At 46.5% G+C, this 23366-nt stretch overlaps 1 protein-coding gene across 1 annotated transcript; it reads right to left on the minus strand.

Annotated features, from left to right (window-relative positions):
• Positions 1 to 1485: 1485 nt before the first annotated feature.
• DRGX (dorsal root ganglia homeobox) lies at positions 1486 to 21941 on the minus strand. The gene is made up of 6 exons (XM_052799353.1): positions 21736 to 21941; positions 18774 to 18871; positions 18409 to 18510; positions 15650 to 15822; positions 15198 to 15310; positions 1486 to 4316 (listed from the first exon to the last, which is right to left on the minus strand). Exons 1-6 carry the CDS (start codon positions 21767 to 21769, stop codon positions 4051 to 4053), a joined length of 786 nt encoding a protein of 261 aa, XP_052655313.1. The 5' UTR covers positions 21770 to 21941; the 3' UTR covers positions 1486 to 4050.
• Between the last annotated feature and the right edge of the window lie 1425 nt (positions 21942 to 23366).

The following is a 23366-nucleotide window of genomic DNA, read 5'->3' on the forward strand; positions in this document are numbered from 1 at the left end:
ACCCCCCATTAACAGAACCCAGACCAACACGCTGCAATAACCCCACACACAGGTCCTGAGCATCGACTCCCCAGCTGGCTCTGCCGTAGCCTCCCCGGTGCCAGGCTCAGCGCTGGGGCAGGGCTCTGCGCAGGGCAGGAGGGACTGTGGCGTGGGGACGGCACAGGCTGAGAGTCAGCACCAGTGCTGGAGGCAGGACCACAGGCTTTCCACAGAGCGGTGAGTGAGGATGTCTGGAAATGGCCTGAGCCGGGAAGGTGGGGGATGAGGGGAAATCTGAACATTGTGGATGTCCGTGATTTCTTGAGAAAAGAGGTCAGGACTGGAGATGCTTTGCCAAAATTGCACAAGTGACATTTGCACAGAGACTGTTCATGCTATGTGTAGCTCATGCTAGTATGGAAATTCACAGAGAATTACTGCAGGGCATCTAGTGACAATGCAGTAAGCAGTTGTTAAACAAAACATCTTTGTCTTACATCCGTCTCTCAAACCTTGGGCTTCCATTTTTCCTTCACAGAACTGAAAAAAATATGATGCAGGCTGATTTTGGAATAGCTCGCATGTAAATCATCCCCTTGGGCTTGGGCCTCTCATGCTGGGGTTCAGCCTGAGTGACTTTTTATAGCTGAGTTATAAACTTTTAAATGCCAGACTTAATCAGAGCTACTGAGATGGCCATTACAGGAGTGGTTTAAAAGTGGCAGAGCCCTGATATATGATAGCACAGAAAGAAGGTAGGTGGCTCATCCGTGATGGGCAGTCCATCTGGAAGGGAGCAGGGTCTGGTGTCTAGAAGCAGGCACAACTGAGACACAGGTCTCTTGAGTTTTGCTCTTGCCCTTGTGCTACTGCTCAGTGACCTCCAGCAAGTTCCCTTGGGCTGTGCTGCCCTGAGCAGACAGGTGTCAGACCAAAACTTGAAAGGAAAATGTGGGTCACAGTGCCCTGGTTTCCCCAACATGCTAACGAGAATGCAAATATGTACCTGCCTCCCCTAGGGAAGTCACAAGAATTCTTGGCAAATTGGCCTAGGGTTAAACACGGTGTTGTGCAGACTCAAAACATGCAAATCTGAAAACTTCATTTATGGCTGACTTCTTAGAGCAACTACCCACAAAACCATACTGAATAATTATAATCACAGACACATCAGACACTGAAAAGTCTAAAAGACTTTAGGATCAGGCTTAAGGGGGACTAATGCCGCTTTGCTCTTAACAGGAGGCTCTGCAAAACTTTGAGCCCCCTAATTTTGCAAGTTCTGAGACACCCAGCAGGTTCCAGCTGTGAATCCGAGAGCATCCCCCACTCTGCAACATCTTTGTGGTCTAAGCAGAACTGGGCAGTCATCAATGTGAGAGCAGATGCTTGGACGGAGAAATTGATCTGAATGAAAACAGTACAGAACTTTTGGGGGTCTTCTTTCTAAATTTATTCAAGTATTAAACGAACAGAAACTACAGCATGCATCAGATACTTTTCTTTATTGTACAACAAAACTATGGACTTGTTTGTATTTGCAGCATTTCCAGCAACATCAGGCAGACTTGTCGATGTTATCCAGTTTTGCACAGTCACTAGAGTGTCGCATCATGAATTATTAAATCAGTGCTTCGTGGTAATACATAATTTCTTATCAATTATTCATGCTAATGTGCGTGTAGTTTACTTAATTGTGTTATTGACGATCAAAAGTAATTTCCTGAAAATCCTCAAGGACAGAAAATTTAATCAGCGTAACTACTTTTCAGATGCAATGCTGTTAAGTATTCTTAATTTGCTCAACAATTCACTTATTTATGTACCTTTCTGGAGGAAATACGAGTTTAATCAAACAATTAGATTGAAGAGTTAGTGTACAGAAGGGCTGAAGTTCAACTGAATGCAAGGTAATTATGTTGAAATGAAGTTGGGCCTGCCTCTTTGGAGTGGATTTTTTTTTTAGTCTTTTTTTTGGAGAGGGGGGCACAAAAAAATTCTGATTTGGAAGATCACTAAGAAAACAGTGATTCTGTCTTCTCCAACTGCTCCCCACAACAAAGCACACAGCAATTTGTTTTATTTTGGTGGAAGAAAAAGGTTGTTGCTGTTGTTTAAACTAAGCCATGATTTGCAGCCAGGGAAGCCACCTCCACCTGCAGTTCAGCAGAGCAGCTCGTGAAGCTGGAACACAAAGGCAGATCACAGACTACTGCGTGTTCCCCCCTGCAATTATGACAGTTCAGGATTGCCAAAAGAAACACACAGTGTGGCAAAAGTAAGGCAAAATGATTCCATTTGATGAATGTGGGCCCTGTCAGACTTTTCTTTGTACTTGGATCCAAGGACAGACCCAGCAATGTCCCCTCTGATGGCTTGTGTCCAGAAGACACAAACCCCACCCTGGGGGAATGCCTGGCACCCTTCACTCCAGGAGCAATCAAGGTGCTTGGTGCTGCCAAGCCACCCCCTGAAGACCAGGGCTTCCACCCTTTGAATGGGTGCTGACACCAAGCCCTGCCTCCAGGAAAAGAAGCTGTGCACCAGGGGGTATGGGAGGGTCCTGCAGAGAAGTCCCAGGTTCTGTGAAATTCGTGGGCTGAGATCACTTAGGTGGGGGAGAGAAATTTTTGCTGCCAACCTTAGTCGGGACTGCCTTTCCAAGCACATCCCCAAGCTCAGATCCTGTGAGAAGCCAGCCACAACCCCCTGTAAAAGCATGTGCTCAGCACATTGCAGGAGGTCCTCAGCACAACGTGCAGGATCAGAGATGACAGGAATCCTTCTACTAGCCTCCACATTACTTGGTCAAGTCTCAAAGCAGTGGTTTCACCCTGTTGTCCAGGGACATCTGTGGACAAGCCTAAGGAGTCTGCAAAAGGCACCTGAGAAAAGCAAGTCCTTGTCACTAAGTTTAAATCTGCATATGCATTTCCCATGGAAAAAATGTGGGGCGCCCCAGATTAAAATGCCTGCTCTAGAGCATCAGATCTTAGTCTGCTTTGCTTTGGGGCGTTTTGGGTCAGAGATAAGACTATATTTCCTGAGGCATCAATTTCTCCTTTGGACTGTGCCCATTCTGTAATAATTAAGACATTTTCATATCTAGATTCATTACAACAAGCCTTCAGTGAATGGAATAGTCTGATTTGGGATGGCAAAAAGGAATATCCTTCCAAGCTTTATTTCCTCTTTATTAAAAACAAAACATGCGAGGACATATTTGCAGCATTGCAATGCAGGAATATTTTGGTTTCCAGTCTTTCTTTCCAAGAGAATGACGCTAAAATACCCCCAGCTTCGTGCAGGTCTAGACTCAACTGCACCCTCTATTAAATACCAGCATAACCATTTGAAGCTATGAATGCTGCTCTGGAGTCATGTGTCTTTTATGTCTAACCCAGGGAATGGCAAGAGTAACAGACTAATGTTCACATAGAGACTAGTGCAAGGATTTTATTCACGGCTTAGCTGATCTCAGCAATTTCCCAGTAATCTACTCCATGGAAAGTTTCACTTTCGGGAAAAAGAAGGGAGAAGGGAAAAATTAAGAAGAGTTTCATTCTGTTTTCTGCTTTTCTTACACCTGGCTTGCCTGGGATAGATTTGCTTGAAGTCAAATCAGAAGACAGCAGGACAAATTGGTATATACCTGCATATTCCTTTACCTCTGCTGTGCGCGGTGGGGTAAATGATGCCTGGATGCCTCTCCTGCCCTGGACCTCGCGTCTGGAAGTGCTGCCCTGCTGCCAGCCCTCCATCTCATGTGGGATGGGAAGCTGAGATGAGCGGGAGCAAGCCAGGATCGTTTCAGTGTCCCTGGGGTGTGAAGGGGAGCTAAAAACAGTTTCACGAACGTTTCCAAACACAGATAGTGCCAATAAATCAGGGGAATGAACCTACAGTGGCGCAAGAAAAGCAAGGGTGTGTGAAAGGCAGCCAAAGAGGCCACTCAGATTTGCCAGGTCCCTGGTGGCCCCATGACATCCTGCCGGGGCACGGCCATGCTGCAGTTCACCCCAGCGGTGGGTCCCTGCGCTGAGCTGAGGGGCCGGCGCCGGTCCGGTCTCATACGCTCTTCTCCCCTTCCATGTGCTCCTTGGACGGAGAGGGCTGCTTGTCCTGGCTGCCCTCGGGGCCGGGTTTGGTGGGAGGAGTGGGGCTGCTGCTGGTGGCGGGCAGGAGGTTGGCAGACTGGAGCACAGCCTCCGAGTGCTCCCGGGCCTTCATGCGCAGCGCGGCCACGCTGGCGGTGCGGTTGCTTTGGCAGCCGTAGGTGGGCAGGAAGGAGAGGCCCATGGGGTCTGGAACGCAGCACGAGCACAGCGGGCTCCCTGGGGAGGAAGGAGACAAGGCACCGTCACTGATGGGGAAGGTCATGGGGACTGTCTGACTGTTCCCTCCACGGTCAGTCTGGAGAGGGCAGAAATGGGGTTGGACTCTCGAATGGCAACAAATCCCTCCCCTATTGACCTTTAGTGGGTACATAGATGTTCTCTGGATCAGGGCTAGAAAAGCCAGATCCTGTTCTGCTGAGGCCCACTGTGCAGGATCTTACGCTGTGAGTCATCCAGGGTGACAAACAAAGTGAGCGAGGGCCAGCAGAGTCAGAAGCAAGCAGTGAAGTTTAGTTCACACATGATATTTCCCCACAAGCGAGGCTGAGCTCGTCCCCTGCTCTTATACCAAGCTGCTGCTCTGTGGCTACCTTCAGCCCCATGCTGGAGGTGTCCCCTGCCCTCCACCTGCACACTGAAGCCTGATCAATTTGGGCAGCTGCATTTGGTGGGGGTCCCATCATTTATCTACACCTGAAAGCTGACTGCAGAGAGAAAGGTGAAAATATTCTTTCTGGTTATTATGCAGGAATTAATGACCTTCTCCTATCTCACTGTAAGATGAGATAGGCTTTTCCTTGGCCAGGCCGATGCCAACTATTGGCATCATGCCTACCTGCAAGGGTCTGTTCTGCCCTTACCCACCCAATGTCTGTGTTGCTTAAGGATGCCACCTTGAAGAGAACGGCCCCCAGAAGTGAGCCAAGGCCACCTAAAGCTGCTGCTGCTGACACAGCTTAAGAGTCCCATCAGGAGAGACAGGCCAGACCATCTCTACCCTGTCATCTGAGACACATGGGCTGTTCCGAGCAGGCAATAAAACACTGGAGAGAGGGTGAAATGGGTATTCCTCTCCCTTTTAAGCCAAAAGGCTCCCCTGCAACCCACTACAGAGGCAGTCTTGACTCCACCAACTGCTTTCTGAGCTGGACCACTGCAGGCTCTTCCTCTAGCTTATCTTCGATAATGCTGGGACTTGGGCCAGTCCCCAAACAAGCACACCTGGAAGTGTAGGTTGACCACTGGGCAGGACATGTAATCCATCCAAAAAGCCACCCTGGTACCTAGCTTAGATGCATCTATTGAATGAAGGAGAATGTGTCAGAGGAGTAGGGAGGGGAGGAGGGGTGGAATGGCTGAGCTACTACTTTAATTTGCTCTCTGGTGAGAAACATTGGGTGGCACCATTTTTCCACGGGTATCAGAAGCCACGCAAACTCCACATCCTCTTCTACGTCCCTGGCAAAAGTCTGTCCTGTGCTGATATGCTACCTCCCAACAAGAAATAGCCTGGCTGCGCACATCTTGACATGATGCAATGTCTTCCTCTGATCTTTCCAAGCCAAGGACTTGCTTTAATTTCTGCAGTTAATATTTGAGTTAAATGGCTCATGACTAAGTGATGGAACTAATAACCTGCAGGGAGCAGGTAGTCTTTCTTTTACACTTCTGCTCTTGGTAGCAACGGGTCAGCACCCATCTGCTAGGGATGAAGGCAGACAGTTGTTTGTTTTTAGGATGTTGGCAAGACTTCTACACAGCAATTGTCAGAGATTAGCAGCTTGCAGGTAACATTCAGGAAAAAGTACTCTTTGCATTTTAAAAAACAGAATCTACAAGGGACAAGTTATTAATGTAACTGGAAAATCTTCTCTTTTAATACTCCTCTGCTAGAGCATATGATCAGCAAACCAACATTTCCATGGGTCCAGGCATTCAAATGAATGGCACAAGCAAGTTTCAGCACTTGACTAAAATCCTCCATTTTTTGCTTTTAGCACTAGGAATCTCAATCTTGAATTCTGTGGCTGCTTTGAGCAGGTCAGAGGAGGGCTTATGACAAAAATCCACTCAGTAACACAACCAACCAGTGCTACCACTATCCATGCTCATAAAGTCATTTTTTGCCCTGTTGAATCACAGCCACTTCAGGGGTCCTAGATGGCTACTGTTTTAACAAGAGGGAGGAGAGGAAGATCGGCACTTCAGAGTCCCTACAGTTTGCAGCAGGTCTTTAGCTGCAGAAGCCACACAGAAGTCTGCTTTTTCACTACTATTAAGCCCCACTATCTTAAGGTTCAGCTCTGAAATGGCGGAGCATGGAGGCCTGCCTGTGCATCGGCTTTGCACTGCTGCTTTCTAATGCAACCTGAGTGAGACTTTCAAACATGGCTGTTCAGCTCCCAGGCTGAGGGGAGGGCTGGCCTGTCTGCGGTACCTAATGCAGGACCGAGCACAGACATTGTCTGCTTAGTGGGAGGTGGGGGAAAGTGGAGAAGAGTCTTTCCCTTTTCAAAAGAGCAGGAATCAGCTCCATCCCCTAAGAATAATTTTCATTCCATTGTTAGAGAGGGATAAAATATTTATCAGTCTTCAGTACCAATCTAAGCTTGCTTAATAATTAGACCTGATATTACCTAGTGGCTCTGCAACCTGAGGGTGCAGTTACCTGTGGTGGAAACTAGGCTATCTCTAGCAATAATTCACCCATAAACCATTCCTTTAATTTTCACTGAGGTTAAAACACTTGCAAACAACAGCTCACACCCCCCCCAGAAAGTAAAGTAACATGTCATTTGCTCCAGGGTCCAGCTAGAATACAGGAAAGTAGAATTTAGCTCTGTTTCTTTTTAATGTAGGTTGTAAGGAAGGTTGAATCTACTTTGCAATTGTTTGTGTCTGCAGGTAGTAGGTCCAGTGAAATCTGTCGGACTTTGCTGACACAAAAACCAAGACAAACAATGGGAGACTCAGGAGCCCAAGGTCTCCACCTGCCCGTCAGTCAGCCCACAATGGACAGGGTTGTGACTTTCACTGAGAAAGAGGCATCCACATATAGCAGACATCAGTGGTTTTTTACATCGTATTGCAGTAACCCTGAGTCCACAGTGGGAAAGGAAGGAATCATTCCTAGTTATTTCAGATCCTCAGAGGAGTTTAGGCACCTAGCTCCCATCAGAATCAGTGAGGGTTAAGCTGTTAGCCCTAGATCTTGATCCAGCTTCCACTAACATCTATGACAGTCTGATATTACTTTAATGCCATTTGGATCAAGTTGCTACAATACGGACAGGGTACCATTTTCTTTCTTTCAGGAACTTACTGCCTCCTGTACACAAAATTAAAATACACAATTAGATTTCCATTAACTTAGAGCAAATTCTGCTGAATTGATCTGAACCTCCTTGTATTCCTATATGAGATCATACTTTAAATGCTCAGCCTGAACATAAATACTTAATGTAATAAATACAGTCTGAAATATTTGATCCACTTGGCAGTTTAATTGATCTACTACAAAGACTGACAGGAAAAATTAAATTAGTTCTGTCTTGTCTCTGCCAACATCACATTTCAATTGTAACAATATTTGATCTACATTTTTGGTTGTGGACTCTTCTGTGAAGTTCCAAGGTTCAGTTTCAGCTGAGAAGAGTGAGGTGGGAGCGGGGCCCTTATTGATACATAAGTATCAATATAATATATAAATAAATATATATTTACTATAAATATATAAAAATAAATATATATTTAAAATATATATTTTGTATTTCAACTCAACAATTTAAAAATTTACTAGATGGCTTTTCCAAAGGCAAAACCCCAACTCCTTCCCTCTTTCAGTATTTGTACATATCAGCATTTGATATGGACAGCTGAACAGCAACTTGACACAGATGGAAGCAAGGAAAAATTCCCATTTAAAATCCTCACCTGTCAATGCATGCTGTTTAGTTTTCAGAGGAAATATTATGCTTGATTTAAGCATTGTTTTCTTCTGATAGTAGTCACATTGGTTTGCTTGAGCTCTAAAGCCTCATAAACTCTGAAATCACTTTCACAAGGGTTAGAAGGTCAACAACAACTTCAAGTTCATAGTGTCATTTACCCATGAAAGGTGATTCAAAAAGGGAGCTCCCTCTTGCTCTTCATATATGATGCCAACACTCTGTCTATTAAAGCCTGAGGCAAAAGCAGGAAAAACAAAAGTGTCTTTATCCAAACTTTCTTGAGCTCTGAATCAGGAAGTTCAGAAGAACAACAAAGGCATGAACTTAAAGCCTGAAATGGAGAGGCACCAGATGCTCCCAGTATAATTTAGGGTAGCCTGAAGGCTGCTAAGTTGTGCTAGATGGTTCCTCCTTCTAGTGCCTAAGTGGTTAACTGTGGAAGGCACTCTGTGCTGCCCAGAGGCTGGAAGAGCACTCCAGAGCTGACAGCAGAGTCCAAATGTTATAATTTCACATCTCCTTGGCTTGTGAACCGTATATGCCCAATGAAAACAACAAAGAGCTGGTGATCTGACTCAGTTGCTCTAGCAGGAGCCTTTTATGTAAATAACTCCACACTGGAACTGGAGGATTTCATCCTCCTTTATTTGTGCCATTAGTACTGTTCCAAAAAAATAATTCTGAAGCCAGGACCTTTCCTGTTTGGACAGGAAAGTTGGCAGCAAAGCCCACAAGAGCTGGGAGAACAGAACCAGTCCTTTGAATACTGTCAGCTCAGCAACCATTTACCACTCTTCTGTTGCACATCAAAAACATGATCTGACCCTAAATCCTGCTGACATGTTTCACTCCAAGAGGGGTCAATAGAAACGCCTGCCCAGCTAAGGTCCACTAATCTAATCAAGGTTTGTCCTGGAGGAACAAGCCAGCACCCATTTCCTTCCCATGGCTCTTAGGGCTCCTAGTATCTGCATATTCCCTAATATTTGTGATAAAGAACAAAAAAATCTACCTGCAAGGTAGGACAATGCTAGAGTCAGGGACCTCTGATATGGAAATCAAAGTAATTCGCTTAAGGTCTGTGCATCTGCAGCAAACTAAAGAAATATTTTAGATTCTCTAAAGTCACAGTGACAGGTAAACTACGGAAAATGCCAAATAGAACCCACTTGATATATTTGCTATATTACATGAGAAAAGTCAGTAAGTCCATAACCAAGAATGACAGAGAAAATAAAGGACCTCTAGAGTTTTGATTCCTGTTCCCCAGTCTTATAGTAAGCAGTGGTGCTTCAATTCAGTAAACACCAGTTCAAGGGTAAAAGTTAGGTCCTTGAACACTTATTTCTCAGCCTTGGCAATGGGAATTGCCGACTGTAATCGAGTGAATTCTCTTCATCTTTCCGTAATAGAAATTGAAAAGGAATGGGTGGGCAGTTCTAGTTGTTGCGGTTTTTTTCCTGGATACTGCAATTAAGCCTCCCTAATATGAACAACAGCAACCACAGCAGCAACAAACCATAAAAGAGCCTAATCAATGGTGCCCTGGAATATCCACTTTGATGTGCATAATGCAATCCTGCTTCTCTATCAGTGGTGTGGAGGTGCCGTGAAAACCAACTGAGCTATAACTTGCGCAGAGCAGAGCTGTGGGTGAATTATGAAAGTAATTCCCTGGCAAGTGTAATTATTCCTCTCCTCATACACTGCACTCATCACAGGGTCTGGGGAAATTTCAACGGAATGTAACAGACACACTCTTGCCCTCAGCCACCGGAATGGTAGAACACTTCCGCTAAAAAACGGGGATTTTTGTTTACACCCATTAATAACATCTTCTACATTAATGAATTGCATTCATGCTGTCATCCATTAAGAAGGTACTTTGAGGTCTCTCTCTGCACAGAACACTAGCTTCTCCTGATGACTCTATTGTTATACAGCCCATAAATAAAACAAGTATTTTCCCTTCATATTTGAGGTCTGCAATTAAATCTACTAAATGGACTGCAGATGCATGGTTTACAGTAAGTGATTCATCTTGGAAGATCATGGAAATGTCGAAGTCACCACAATGAAGTAGCATAGTTGTCAAATTAGGACAATTTCAGAGAGTAACAAACACCAGAAATTTCATCTATGCGAGCCAACCTGTTTCCTGACTATAGCCAGTGGTGAAGAACTAAAACCCTGAAGTAGGAAACCCTGTATACCATAGAAATTATGATCTTATGTTAATTTTTCAAATGAGAAATTGTATTTCCTGAAAGAATAGTACATAGTGAGGTGATAAGGTAGTTAACAGATGCTTGCTACTAAGTACAGCCTCTGATGTGCTGAACTTCACAGAGGGAGAGGATTCAGCTAAGGAAGGAAAATGTCTGTTGTATTACTGAATGCAGAATATTTGATAGAAACAGAGAAAAACTGTCCAGTGGTAATATACTCTTCTCTGGAACACTCTGAGCTCTGATTTACAGTTCTGATTGTTATTGTATAGCCAGCCTGCTTTCTTCAGTGTCCTGCGGTGGTAATACCATCCCTTTGAGGAAAAACAAAAAAAAATCTCAGTTTCAGAGACAGCAGGGTTCATGGGGCATAGTGCTTAGGGAGAGTAGCTTTCTTCTCATTCATCAGAGCAGACCTGGTCTCATGCTCCAACAATACCCCCCATTTTCCTAGAAGTGGCACATGTGGGGTTCAGATGAGCACTGCCTGTTGAAGAGTTGCAGAGCCACACAAAGCACGAGGCAAGCCTACAGTGCACCGCACAGTCTTTCCAAAAGCAAAGTTGCAGGCTCAGTCCTTGCCCCACGCTAGGCTGTCCTGAGACTTCTTGTCTCTACTAGACCAACTTCATCATCAACTATTATACCCTTATACTACAAATTAGATCCAGGAACCATGTGCCCTAGACAATTTATGCAGCCTTGGAAATCTGTGTCTGGAGCCAAGCAATCAAAATCAGAGAAGGAGAAAGAGAGGTATTAGTTTCTTTACAGAAGACAGAGAACTCTCAGGTGGCAGAATGAAAATGGTCCCTGAGAGCATAAAATAATTATTAATTAGTTACATCGCCATCATCACTTGTTATTCACTGTATTGATTTTAATTGTCTCCTACTAAAGCATTAGTCAAATATTACTCACTGAGACCAACGAAGTGTTGGCTCACAAGCCCAACAAAGCACGTCTTGTCTCTTCAAAAGAATAAGAAAACAACCTAGACTTCCCAGTAGTATCTGATGTGCTGAGAGTGCCCATTTGTCTGCAGGCAGGTTTTACAGCCTTACTGAAGAATATGATTCCCTTTACTGGCCAGGATTGTTCTCCCAATGGTTGGAATACATATCTATTTATAGGATCCATATAGAGGAGCTGCATTTAATTTGACATTTGCATAGAAGAAAGCAGGGTCATGCACCAATTGGTAATGAAATAGTGCTTTGATTCTGGAGCAACTATTTTGCTTTCAAAAGCACAGAGAATTCCTGGTTGTCCTGGTTTCGGGTGGGTTAGAGTTAATTTTCTTTCTAGTAGCTGGTATAGTGTTATGTATGTTTTGCATTCAGTATGAGAAGAATGTTGGTAATGCGCTGATGTTTTCAGTTAGTCTAAACACTACTTAGCAATAAGTCAAGGATTTTTCAGCTTCTCATGCCCAGCCAGCAAGAAGGCTGGGGGGGCACAAGAAGTTGGGAGGGGACGCAGCCAGGACAGCTGACCCAAACTGGTCAAAGGGGTATTCCATACCATGTGATGTCATGTCCAGTATATAAACTGGGGGGAGTTGGCCAGGCTGGATCACTGCTTGGGAACTAAGTGGGCATCAGTTGGTGAGTGGTGAGCAATTGCATTGTGCATCATTTGTTTTGTATATTCCAATTCTTTTATTACTGTCATTATTATTATTATCATCATCATCATTATAATTACTAGTTTCTCCTTTTCTGTCCTATTAAACTGTCTTTATCTCAACCCACGACTTTTACTTTTTTTTCTGATTCTCTCCCCCATCCCACTGGGTGGGAGGGAAGTGAGTGAGCAGCTGCGTGGTGCTTATTTGCTGGCTGGGGTTAAACCACGACTCTGGTAGTTTCAAAGCATGGTTGGCACAAAAGAGATACCAGGAAGAGCTCTTGATCATTTCACTCTTCAATAAAACTTGAAAAATCTTGGAAAACCTTACTACTTGCTGAATTTCTCCTTATCCAAGCAATCCAAAAACCAAACAGCTCAGCATTTTATGCCCTGTGCTGAGTTTGATGGGATTCTGTGCGGCATAAAGTCCTATGCCATCAGAATCACTGTGGCAGAGTCCTGTTGGCATTTCTGCTGCAAAATGTGACTAGATTCTCAAGGGAGAAGCTTAGGTCACTTCATTAAGACACATAAGGACACAGACTAATGCCCACCTAAATGTAGGGTTAGTTGTCCTTCGACAGGCCTGAAGTGTACAAATCAGCTCCTAGCTCAAAGGAGGAAATGAGAAGGGAGAGTCAAACAAACTGAATTGAGCAAGATGAAGAAGGTCATATAAAGGATTTGTGAATGCTGTGTCTCTCCCTGTCCTTTCCTCCCTTCCCACAACCATTATCTCTTCCTCCAGACTGACATGTGAGCTTGCTTGTGCTCTCAAATACATTAGTTTAGGTGAACCATCGTTCACCTGGTCATTTCCATACCAAAGAAAAACAAAATGTGAATCAGGCCTGTGATAGATTTGGTCCACTCAGAACCTCTAGAGATCATCCTGTTCATCATTGTCAATTAACGAGACTGAAGCTCAAGGTCTGCTGTGCACAGCCCCTACCCCAGCCCAAGTGAATTGCTCTCGGAGAAACAGGGAAAGAGGAACTTGTGGAGATGAGCCAAGCAAAGAGGAGACAATACTCTGTATATAAATACCACAAGAAAGGCACTACAATTGTTCTTTGCCACCTTATGGAACAACAAATTCTTCCTCCTTAACCTCAAAGCCAAAATTTGACATTACTGAGACCTAGCTGCAGAAGAAAAACATTGCTCCTCAAAGCAGCAGCTCAGTCTACCAGTTCCTTGCAAGTATAACAATATGCTGACAGGCATAGGCAGCTCCACAAAGTTCCTGGTAGGTGGATATGCAGTTGCAGATGCAAAAAAGGTGGATATACAGATACAAATCTGTAACTGGATTTCTTAAAATCAAAATATACCGCATTATCACATGCCCTTGCATGTATCTGGAGATTTCTAGTGCCAGGCAGCAAATATAAACCGGTCATCTCAGCAAGGAACTGCATATGTAGCTGACACCATTCATCAAGAGAATACACATGCATCTGATAATGACCATCCCTATACAAATTATAAAAATCTCTATATTTACATTTGGGACCAATTTTTCAGGAACACTGCCTCTTAGCCTGGGCAACTGACTATCTAATAACTCTCTCTACAAGAGATTCAGGACTAGGATTTTTCCTGCCCCTAGGTTGTAAAACTGCTATCAAGCAAAAAGGAGCAAATTATTAATTTCTCAATTTAGTGGCTGAGCTGTAAAATCACAGAAAAGAATATCTGGAAGTCTTCCAAATAAATAAAACTAAAAAAACCCTCATGACAATTTTTTTCATTCATTTTTATTTCATTTTTCTTGTTTGTTTTTTTTTATTTGGGTTATTTTTCTTAAAATTTAGCTACATTTAAACATGAAACACGTGAGAACAACGTATTGATGCATTTTATTTTCAAAATGCTTAAATGGAAATTTTAAGAAAAAAAACCCCCCACCTTACTTCCATCCAAAATTATTCACTGAACACAACCCCATTTCCACAACTTTCAACCTGCCCGGGACTACATTTATCAATGACCTTTTTGCCTGAAGAATTTCACCTGTATCTACTCCAGAGAGGCTGTTCCTGCCCAGTGAAAGAAGCCAAAAGGCTCTGCCCTAAAACTTTGCAGTCACAGAGCAGACATGAAGAGGTCTCATGCAGTCCAACAGCCGCTGCCCATCTACAGGGTTTAGGTTGACAGTCATCCTTTAAGTTTTAGGGTTCAGGTCACACCTGTGTGTAACTTTTCTTGATTCAAAATCACAGGTCCCACACCTATCAAAATACCAGTAGCTGTATGGTGTGTCTGGCTTCAGCTTTTTTGAAAAGACAGGAGGGAAGGGGGAACAGGGGGCAGGACACCGGACTTAATGCAAAACTCAGCAGTTCCAAGCATTTACTTCAGGAATATACCTTGGGAATGCTGATCTAACTGGAAATACTCACGAAGAGCATGAGGTATGCCAGAGAACATAGTGAGAGGTATCAGAGGACATTTGTGTTCGTAGTGGAGGGTCTTAAACTGGGAAACTTTCCTCACAGATTATTGCACCACATTGGGGCACAGAGTAAATATATGTGCCACTTTGTGCTTGGCAGTGCTATGAGGCTTTACATCCTATAAATCTATAAATTGAATTCATCCTGCTTACACCCTTAGTCTTATAAATTGTTAGACTAGGAACAGCTAATGGATCAGCTGGTGATTTATTTTTAAAAGATGCATACTGATGCTTTTTGGGAACTGAAAGGATATGGATATACCCTGGATATACCCTTCCTGAAGCCTGGGTCCCAGGTAATAAGGATTTACTTTGTATCCTCCCCTGTCTCCATGCTCACACTTTATTCAAATTCTCAAAGTGGACATACTGTTCAAGAAGAGAAAGGTCTGGCATTGTGCAGAGATGTACTGCAAAGGAAACCGCATGCAAAGAGCAGATGAGGCATCGGTAACAGTGCCAGGTAATGTATAATGCAAAAGGATGTGTATAACTAATTTATTAGTATAAATTTGACTCTTAAAAGAAAGTATATGCAAGGAAAACTCTAAAGGAGAAAACCCTACCTGCCTTGCTCCTTGAGACAAACCCTGACCTTACTAAAACTAACCAAGTAAAATGAAGGAGCTTCGCCACAAATGATGCTACAACAGGAGACTCACTCCTGTACCTGCCGCATCAGTCAGTGCAATTACTGCCAATCATAACAGAAAGAAGGATCCATCATTTCCCAAAGACTTCCCCGCTGCCTCAAGTGGGACCATGCTGCTTAGCTTGAAAGAGGCACTCTTTGAGCTTATCCCTGAAGTTAAACCAAGTCACTTACCTTTTAGAGAGGCGACATGGGATAAAGCTTGTGCATAGGTGGCTGTGTTGAGAAGAGTCCCCGGCAGGCAGGAGGGGAAGAAAGGTCCTGTAGGACCCACTGCTCGGCTCAGGCTGATGGAGAAGAGAAAACAAGTTCCTTACAAAACTACAGAACTCGTTGGTTCCAAAGACAGCATTTGTGCATGCACACAAACACCTTGGTGTCTCAGCATCCAACTAGATGGGACCAAGCCTGGATAACATTAGCCTCCCAAGACCACCAGCTTCTCAGCGTCTCCACAGGGAGCAGTGAGTTGCAAGAGAGACAGCTCGTCTTCTAATGATTTGGGCTCTACCTGAAGATGACACTGTGTAGGTCAAGGCTTAGCAGCAGTCAAGTCTGTATATGTACATATGTATGATGCATGCTTGCCCCAAAGAGAGGCAGTTGATAACATGTATTATTCTTACCTCTGCTGGATCTCCAGACCCTCTTTTTTATTCCTGGTTTGATCTGCTGGAGAAGGGGAATTTAAATTCCTTGCAGGAGGAGCCACCTCAGCCATTGTTTCCTTAGAGCCCTCTTGGTCAGAAGCACCCCTCTCTGTTTTCCTCCATTTAGCTCGTCGATTTTGGAACCACACCTGGAGCAGGAGAGCAATCCAGGCTGAATACCGTGTTTAGCCAAATGCAAAGCAAGGAAATTGTAAATTGTTACTCTGGTGAAATCAGTCATTTAGAAGCTTGGCTAAAAATTCCTCTTATTTTGTGTCCCCACTGTTATTCTAGTTGAGCCTTAGGATTACATTTGTATGTGGACTATTTCTGTGTCTGGAAAACAAGACAGGAATGTCTAAAGACATTCAAAAGGCATGTTAAAAATAAAAAAAAAACATAAAAAAGAATTTTGATGTTACTGTGCCAGTTAGCAAAACACTTAAACGTGTACTTACCTTTATGCACATGTTTAATTCTCACTGATTTCTATGTTTTAACACGTCTAAAAGCCTTTTGTATAGGGATGGACTTAAATATGTATCTAAGCACTCTGGCAAAACCATATATGAGTCTTTAAATGAGCTGCTGCTAGAATCAGAGAGGTCAGAAATGAAAAGGTATGTATTAGGCCATCTTATCCAGCCCATTTCCTGGAGAGGACTGATACTTGCTGTTATTCCTCTGATGTATTTGTCCAGTCTGCATTTAGACGACTCAAAAGGTGGTAGATACTAATTTTGGAAGATCATTCTGCAGTTTAGTACACACCATTTCCAAAACTTACTTTTTCCCTGTAACACAATTCAAATATTCATGTTCTTGATTTTATCCCCTGACTTTGAGTCCAAACACTTTTTTTTTCCATTTACCTTGGAGCTTATGCTCTGAAAGCACTTTATTTGAGGTGGAAAATGCCAAGCCTCTCTTGAGGTCAGGAAATCCACATTTTAATACATGACTTCAAGTATAGGCGAGATATTGTTATTATTATTATTCTCCTCCTCCAACTCCATTTTAGTTAGCTGCCTTTTAATTGCATGTATCAGCAAACGTTGAATAATGATTTTATCTATATTCTAAATTTAGAGCAGTTAAATGCAAAGCAAAATGCAGACACTTTCTTGTGTCTTAATTGAATGAAGGTCACAGCTATAACAACATTTAATTGAGCTATTTTTCATTATCATATTTTAATGACTTTGCACTGACAGTTCGCCTGCTTCTGAGGAAAGAGCATGATGAAGTCGTTTATTTCCCTATTTAGTTATTGTTTGACAACATCATCTTCGATTAAGACTCTGCTTTATAGCACATTAATCATATTTGAATGAGCAAGGGGTATAAATGTAAACATATCTCCCATCCTCTGTGTTTCCCCATGTCCCTGCATGAAAGCAGGCTAAACAAATGCTTGCATCTATTGTCTGTTTGCATAATAGCCAACAACAAGGCTAAACACCAGTCCTCAGCAATCTAATTGTCACCACCCCTATCTCACCCTTGCACCTTTCAGGAAGAAGTTATGATCTTCCACTTCTGAATGCTCAATAATTGTCCCATTTATCTCAATTTGCAGTTCAGTCTTTAGGCACCAATAGCCAAAATGGCATTTTTTATTATTTTTTTTTTAAGCCAGTACCTACAATGCAGTGGCAAAAGGAGATTTTCATTTCCAAATAATAATCAGTTTAATTTGCCCGCATATGACCAATGATTCATGTTCAGATTTAATAATCAGGATCGCATAATCTGATTATAGGAGAAATAATTTGTTTACAATCCCCAATTTACTGTGGTGAATTCCATTATCTCTCTTCAGCCATTGGGTTTTAAGAGATACTAACATGACCCTAGGGAAAAAAAGGCAAGCTATTATATTTCCTACAATTAGATCTTTGCATAGTCTTAACCCCGAGCACCTAAATAAAAAAAATAAAAATAAAAAAAACCAGCGTGCAGAAAAGCCCCATAAATAAAATGAATACATAATTGTGTTCAAAAAATGGCTTGCAACTCTGTGGTGGATGCCTGCAGAGTTACAGGGATCCATCTCTGACAACTGCAGGACTGCTGTTCTTAGCAGAGCTTGTAGACACACAAAGTTAATCCCTGGATATGGAAAAACAAACACCTGGATTAAAAAAAAAAAAAGTGGGGAGAAGGAAGGAAGGAAGAAAGGAAGGGGTGGAAAAGAGGGGGTTTGAAAGAGAGTAATCGTGGCCAATGGTATTTATTGGATCATATTAACAGTGTGGGAATTGCTCTGCAGGCTCTTTAGCTGTTTAAGTGTTTAGAAAGAAGGAGAAAGAGAGAAAAGTTGAAGAGGTGCAGAAGATTTCTTCCTGGCAGTTGGGCTCCCTGCAGTTGACTAACCCCATTGCTCGACAGTGGTCATAGTTGCTTTGGAGAATCACGTCTCAGCTCTTTTCTCCACACACACACCCCCTCCAAAAGCAAGGAAATGGATGTGCATTGATGTAATTTAGTACCTTGGAGACGCGGACAAATTAGTGTAGAACATTATCACTAGTTAATTATGAATGACCGATTAATCAACCTAATCTAATATTCCACATTATGTTGATGTTATTAAAGTGCATCATGAAAATGACAGATCGTCTTCATTTGCGTTCTTTGGCCAAATGTGCACTCTGCAGTCATGATGTCAAAAAAAAAAAAAAAGTTTGCCAGTTTGAATACCCGAGAGTTAAATAATTCCCCAGAACGTTTACCTGCACCCTGGCTTCCGTGAGGTTGATTTTCATAGCCAGCTCTTCCCTAGTGAACACATCGGGGTAGTGGGTTTGGGCAAAAACAGCTTCCAGTGCCTCGAGCTTGTGGAGGGGAGAAGAGCAAACACATCTGTCAGGGGCAGGGCACGGCTTGGGGCGCGGTGCGGTGCGGCCCGGGGAGCTGCCAGCCCGGGGGGCGTCTGTCCAGCTGCCCCAGGGGGGTTTCTGCGAGGGATGGGGAAAGCGGGGCCGCCCGAGGCAGCGGGCCGGGCAGGAAGCCGGGCGGGGCGGGCAGCGGGCAGGCAGCGAGCAGGCAGGGGGCAATCGGGGCGCAGGTCAGGGGGCAGAGAGGAGCAGGCTCCTACCTGCTGCAGGGTGAAGGTGGTGCGGTTGCGGCGCTGCTTCCTACGCAGGAACCCGTCGTCGAAGTCGCCGGCGGAGTGACCTCCGAAGGGGGCCGCGCCTGCGGGCGGAAAGCCGCGTTAGGGGCCGCGGGGCGCGGAGACGCAGCCGCCCCGCCGCGCCCCGGGGGTGGGGGGCAAAGAGCCGGGAGCCGGGGCCGCCCCGGCGGGGCCGGCGGCTCGGAGCCGTTCGGGAGCGGGCGGGGAGCGCTGCCCCATCTCCGCGGGGCGCGGAGCCCCGAGCACCCCGGCCGGCCTCGGAAGCACCGCGGGATCCCCCCGGGCAGAGGCTGCCCCACCGGGCCGGGGGGTCCTGCCGGCGCCTGGGGGTCCTGCCGACCTGACCTCACCCCGCCGCGGGTGAGGGGCAGCCCGCCCCGGGAAAGGGTCCTTTTCGGGACATTTGTGTTTTAAAAGGACGAAGAGACGAGGCTTTCACCTAGGCGTGGTGACGGCAGCTCGAGCTCCTAAAAGCCCCGCCCGTCTGCCGGGAGAGCAAGGGGAAGCCCCCCGGGCGTGGAACGGGCAGGACCGGGGCCGTTGGCAGTTTTCTGCCCGCACTCCCACACACCCTCCGACCACCGGCCGAGCCGCTCCCCCAGTGCTCGCCCTCGTGCCGGGAGGCGAACCGCCAACACGGGCACGGGGCTTCGTACAGCGCCGAGCACCGGGGGCGGCGGGAGCGCTCGTGGGGCTCGGCCACGGCTGAACCTCCGGGAGCCGGCAGCGGGGCTGAAGGAGAGCCCCTGCCCTTCCCCGGGGGGAAGGGGGGGACATGCGTGTCAAGGGGCCCGAGGGAGATATTGGGGCACTGTGAGTTTGTCCCTGGTCGGAGGCCGGGAGAGGGCAGATGACCCGCCGGGATGCAGACCACCTTCCGTGGAGTAGCCCCCGGCCTTCGTGGCTCCCCCAGTTACACATCACCGGTGCCCCGGCTGAAATGCTGCCCTCCCTTTCTGTCCGCTGACAAAACAAGGTTAAAAAACCAAACCCAACAAAAACCCAAAACCAAACCAACAAAAAAACACAGAACAGAAAAATACCCAAACCCACAGAAGTGTCGCTGACTGTCTCCAGAACCCTACTCGCAGACTTGCCCGGTGGAACACCCCGGGCCGGGCCGGCCCCGCCTCGGGGCACAGGGGCTGGAGATTGATGCTCATCTTGCGGCATCATTTGGAAGATAAACACGGCCCCTCGCACAGAGGGAGGGCTTGCTGCGGCCCTGGGAGATGCTCGTCAGAGAACAAAATACTGTTGCGGTGACCTCCAAAGCCCAGTCACTTCCCTCCAGCACCGCCGGGCCTCCCTGGGTGCCCGCACCCACCGAAAACGCTGGCCGAAAAGGGCTTTTCTGTTGCCGCTTCTTCGGTTTGGCGATGGGTGGGTGTTTGGGGGTTTTCTTTGGACGGGGTGGTGTTGTTTTTTGGTTTTTGTTTTTTTTTTTTACTTGGGATGCTCTACGCTGCTTTAACCCGTTAGCAGGGCAGACAGGCCACCCCCCCGCCCCGCTGCTGCCCACGCCGGGAGAGCGAGGGTCCGGCCCCGGCCCGCCGCCCACAGCCCCCGTCGCCGGGAGAGTCTGCAGCCTGCGGGGACCTCTCCCCGGCTCGGGCCGCCAAAACCAGGCACCAGCCCCAAACTGCCACCGGAGAAACAAACAAACAAGCAAAACCAACCAAACAAGAGCACGTTTCCAAAGCTGTCTGCCAAAAACTAACGAACAAAGCCGTGCCGGCGCTCGGTGGCACAGGCGGGGGCGGCAGGGCGGGCTGGCGGGGGGCGGAGGGACCCCCGGCACTGCCCAGCCCAGCCCGGCTCCCCCGGCCGGGCCGGAGACAACTTTGCGGAGCGAATTTTCCAGTCGGCGATGCGCAGACCGGCCTGGGTCCGCTGGCAGCCCTGCTGAAAGGGGGGATGACCCTTCCCCGGAGGAGGATGAAACCTCTGGACCACCTCTTCCTGGCAGCGCTACAGAGAGGAAAGCCCCTTGCTCGCTGGGTGATGCCTATGCAAGGAGAGGGGTGGGCGGGCAGGGGGACTTTCCGGGGACGGGCCCCTTCCCCCTCCGTGCAGCCGCGCCGAGCACCGGCAGTGCCCGGGCACGGCAGGACAGCCCGCCCGGAGCTGAAGTTGCGCGGCCGAGGCTCCGGGGATGCTCCCCGCACTACGAGCGCTGGCCGGAGGGAGCGGGTGCAGAGGCCCCATAAGCGGGGGTGACACGGGGAAATCCCGAAGGTTGACATATTTTTAAAAGAGGAAACAAATAAACAAACAAAAAAACCACCCCAAACAAAACCCTCTGATTAATAACACAAGGAAAAAATCCTCCCAAATATTTATTTTCCGCTTTTTTAAATTTTTTTTCAGCCGTGCCGCGTCTTTCCCCATCCTCCCGCAGAATGTTTGTAAAATAGCATTAAAGATTTATGCGGTCCCTTTGGCTGGAGGGAGGAGGCGTGACCACGTCCTGAAAGTGTCCCGATTACAGCCATGACACCAACATCTGTGCTGGGAGGGGAGAAAAGCATCTCTTTCGTAGCCTGAGGCTCAACTGTGGGATCGCTATCCACAGAGGGGAGGCAGGTGGCAAAATGACGGGGGTGGGGTGTAAAAACAAGGCCTTTCCAACAGGAATCAAATTAAAAAAAATCATGCAATCTTTCTTTCCATCCTGTGACAAGAGGGTAAAGCTGGGTGCGGGGAGGGAGGTTAGGGTTGTCTTTTCTCAAGGAAAAAGACGATGCGCTTTTATATTTAGCTGTATCTATAGATCTGCATCTTATCTCAGCACATATCTGTACCCCGACAGTCCTGGAGCAAGTCAGACCACAGTTTCTCTCTCCATCCCCCAGCGCACCCCCCATCACCCCCCCCCCCGAAGTTCAGCTCTTGTACTTACACGTCTCTGTGCGACAACACTCACCCTCTAGCTGCGGGGGGCAGTGGAAGTAGAACATGGCCCTGCGCCCGGGTGGGCGCCCGCTGCCCGCCGCTGCGAGGCCGACGGCGGCCGGGGCCGGGGCCGGGGCCGGGGCCAGCCCGCGGGGCGCGGGGCTTCCGCGCACTCCCCGCACCGACACAGCGGCACCAGCTCCCCAGCCGGGCACCGCCACGCACCGCCGAGGTGTCTCCTGCCGACCTGAAGACAGAGAGAGGGAAAGAACAGAAAAGGTGAATAACCAGAAGAAGCACCTAGAGAAACTCATTGAAAATCCTAGATCCCATCCCAGAGGAAGCAGAGAAAGTAGTGTCTAACCCTGTGCAACGAACTGAAAAAGCCAAAGGCAGAAAACTCCGTGGTAGGTGCACAGTAATCAGAATCAGTAAAACTTTGTTGCTTCTCTTTGTTTTTATTTCGCCCCCACCTAGCAGATTATCTATCTCTTGTTCTTCCATTCATCCATGCTTCTATCTATCTATCTACCCATCTGTACATTCATCCATCTGTACATTCATCCATCCATCCATCTATACATTCATCCATCTATTTATCTATCTGTCTGTCTGTATATCTATCTAACTATCTAATTATCTCAAATGTTTCTTTCCGGAGCAAATAATTACATAAAGAAAAAACAATGCTTATAGCTAAAAACGAACCGTTAAAAAAAAAAATCTAAATTATTCTGCCTAAATGAAACAGCAATAAAAGCTAAAAGCTGTCTTCTTTTTAAAGCATCCAACACACTGGGAGTTGTGTTCGGGTTGGAAACTAATGTCCTCGGCAAAGAAAAAAAAATCTATTCAAATTTATATGCAGTCATATAAAAAAATCCAGAAGGCAAATAATAAAAATAGTAATCCATACCTAAACCGAATAGAAGTAAAAATCACCAGTAAGGTTTGGGGGTATTTTTCACTGGAATAAGGCGCTGTGAGTTGTTGGCTGCAGAGACAGAAGGGCTCTGTGGAGTTCTGGAAGTGGCCAGATGTCTTTATATCTGTCTACAGCATGCTCTGCCTCTCAGCACTTGCCTTTATAATCTCACGCATAATTGGCCTTAATCTGATTATTTCCAGCGCTGTCTACAGTGAGTAACTTGGATAGGTCTATTGGGCCCTACAAATGGCCCACGTGGTGTGCAGAGCGGGGGGGGGGGGGGGGGGGGGTAAGAAAGATGAAAAGAAAAACCCCATCATTTCTCAGCAAACACCAGGAATGTGAACAGCAGCAACAAAATCCCATTATTTTCTGAGCGTTGGCGCTCCGGGGCTCGGCGGCCCCCCCCGCCCCGCACCCCCCCGCCCCGCTCGGGGTGCCCTGGGCTGCGGGGCCGGGGGCGGGCCCGCCGTGCCGTGCCGTGCCGGGCCGGACCGTGCCGTGCCGTGCCGGGCGAGCCCTGCCCCGCCGCCTGGACCCCGGCGCTGACAAAGGGCCGGCTAATTGCCGCCGGATGCGTTTTGGGGGCCCGCTCTGCACGCGCCTTGCCTTTCCAAGCGCTCGTACCACGGCAAAGTTTGATTTTGTTCACAGCGAGGGGTCTCTGGATTTATGCTCGCTTCCCGTCTGCAAATGATATGCGGCGGGACCCTTTGCAATTACTTTTAAAATGC

The sequence above is a fragment of the Harpia harpyja genome, chromosome 10 (assembly GCF_026419915.1).
Source record: "Harpia harpyja isolate bHarHar1 chromosome 10, bHarHar1 primary haplotype, whole genome shotgun sequence".
NCBI classification, from domain to species: domain Eukaryota; kingdom Metazoa; phylum Chordata; class Aves; order Accipitriformes; family Accipitridae; genus Harpia; species Harpia harpyja.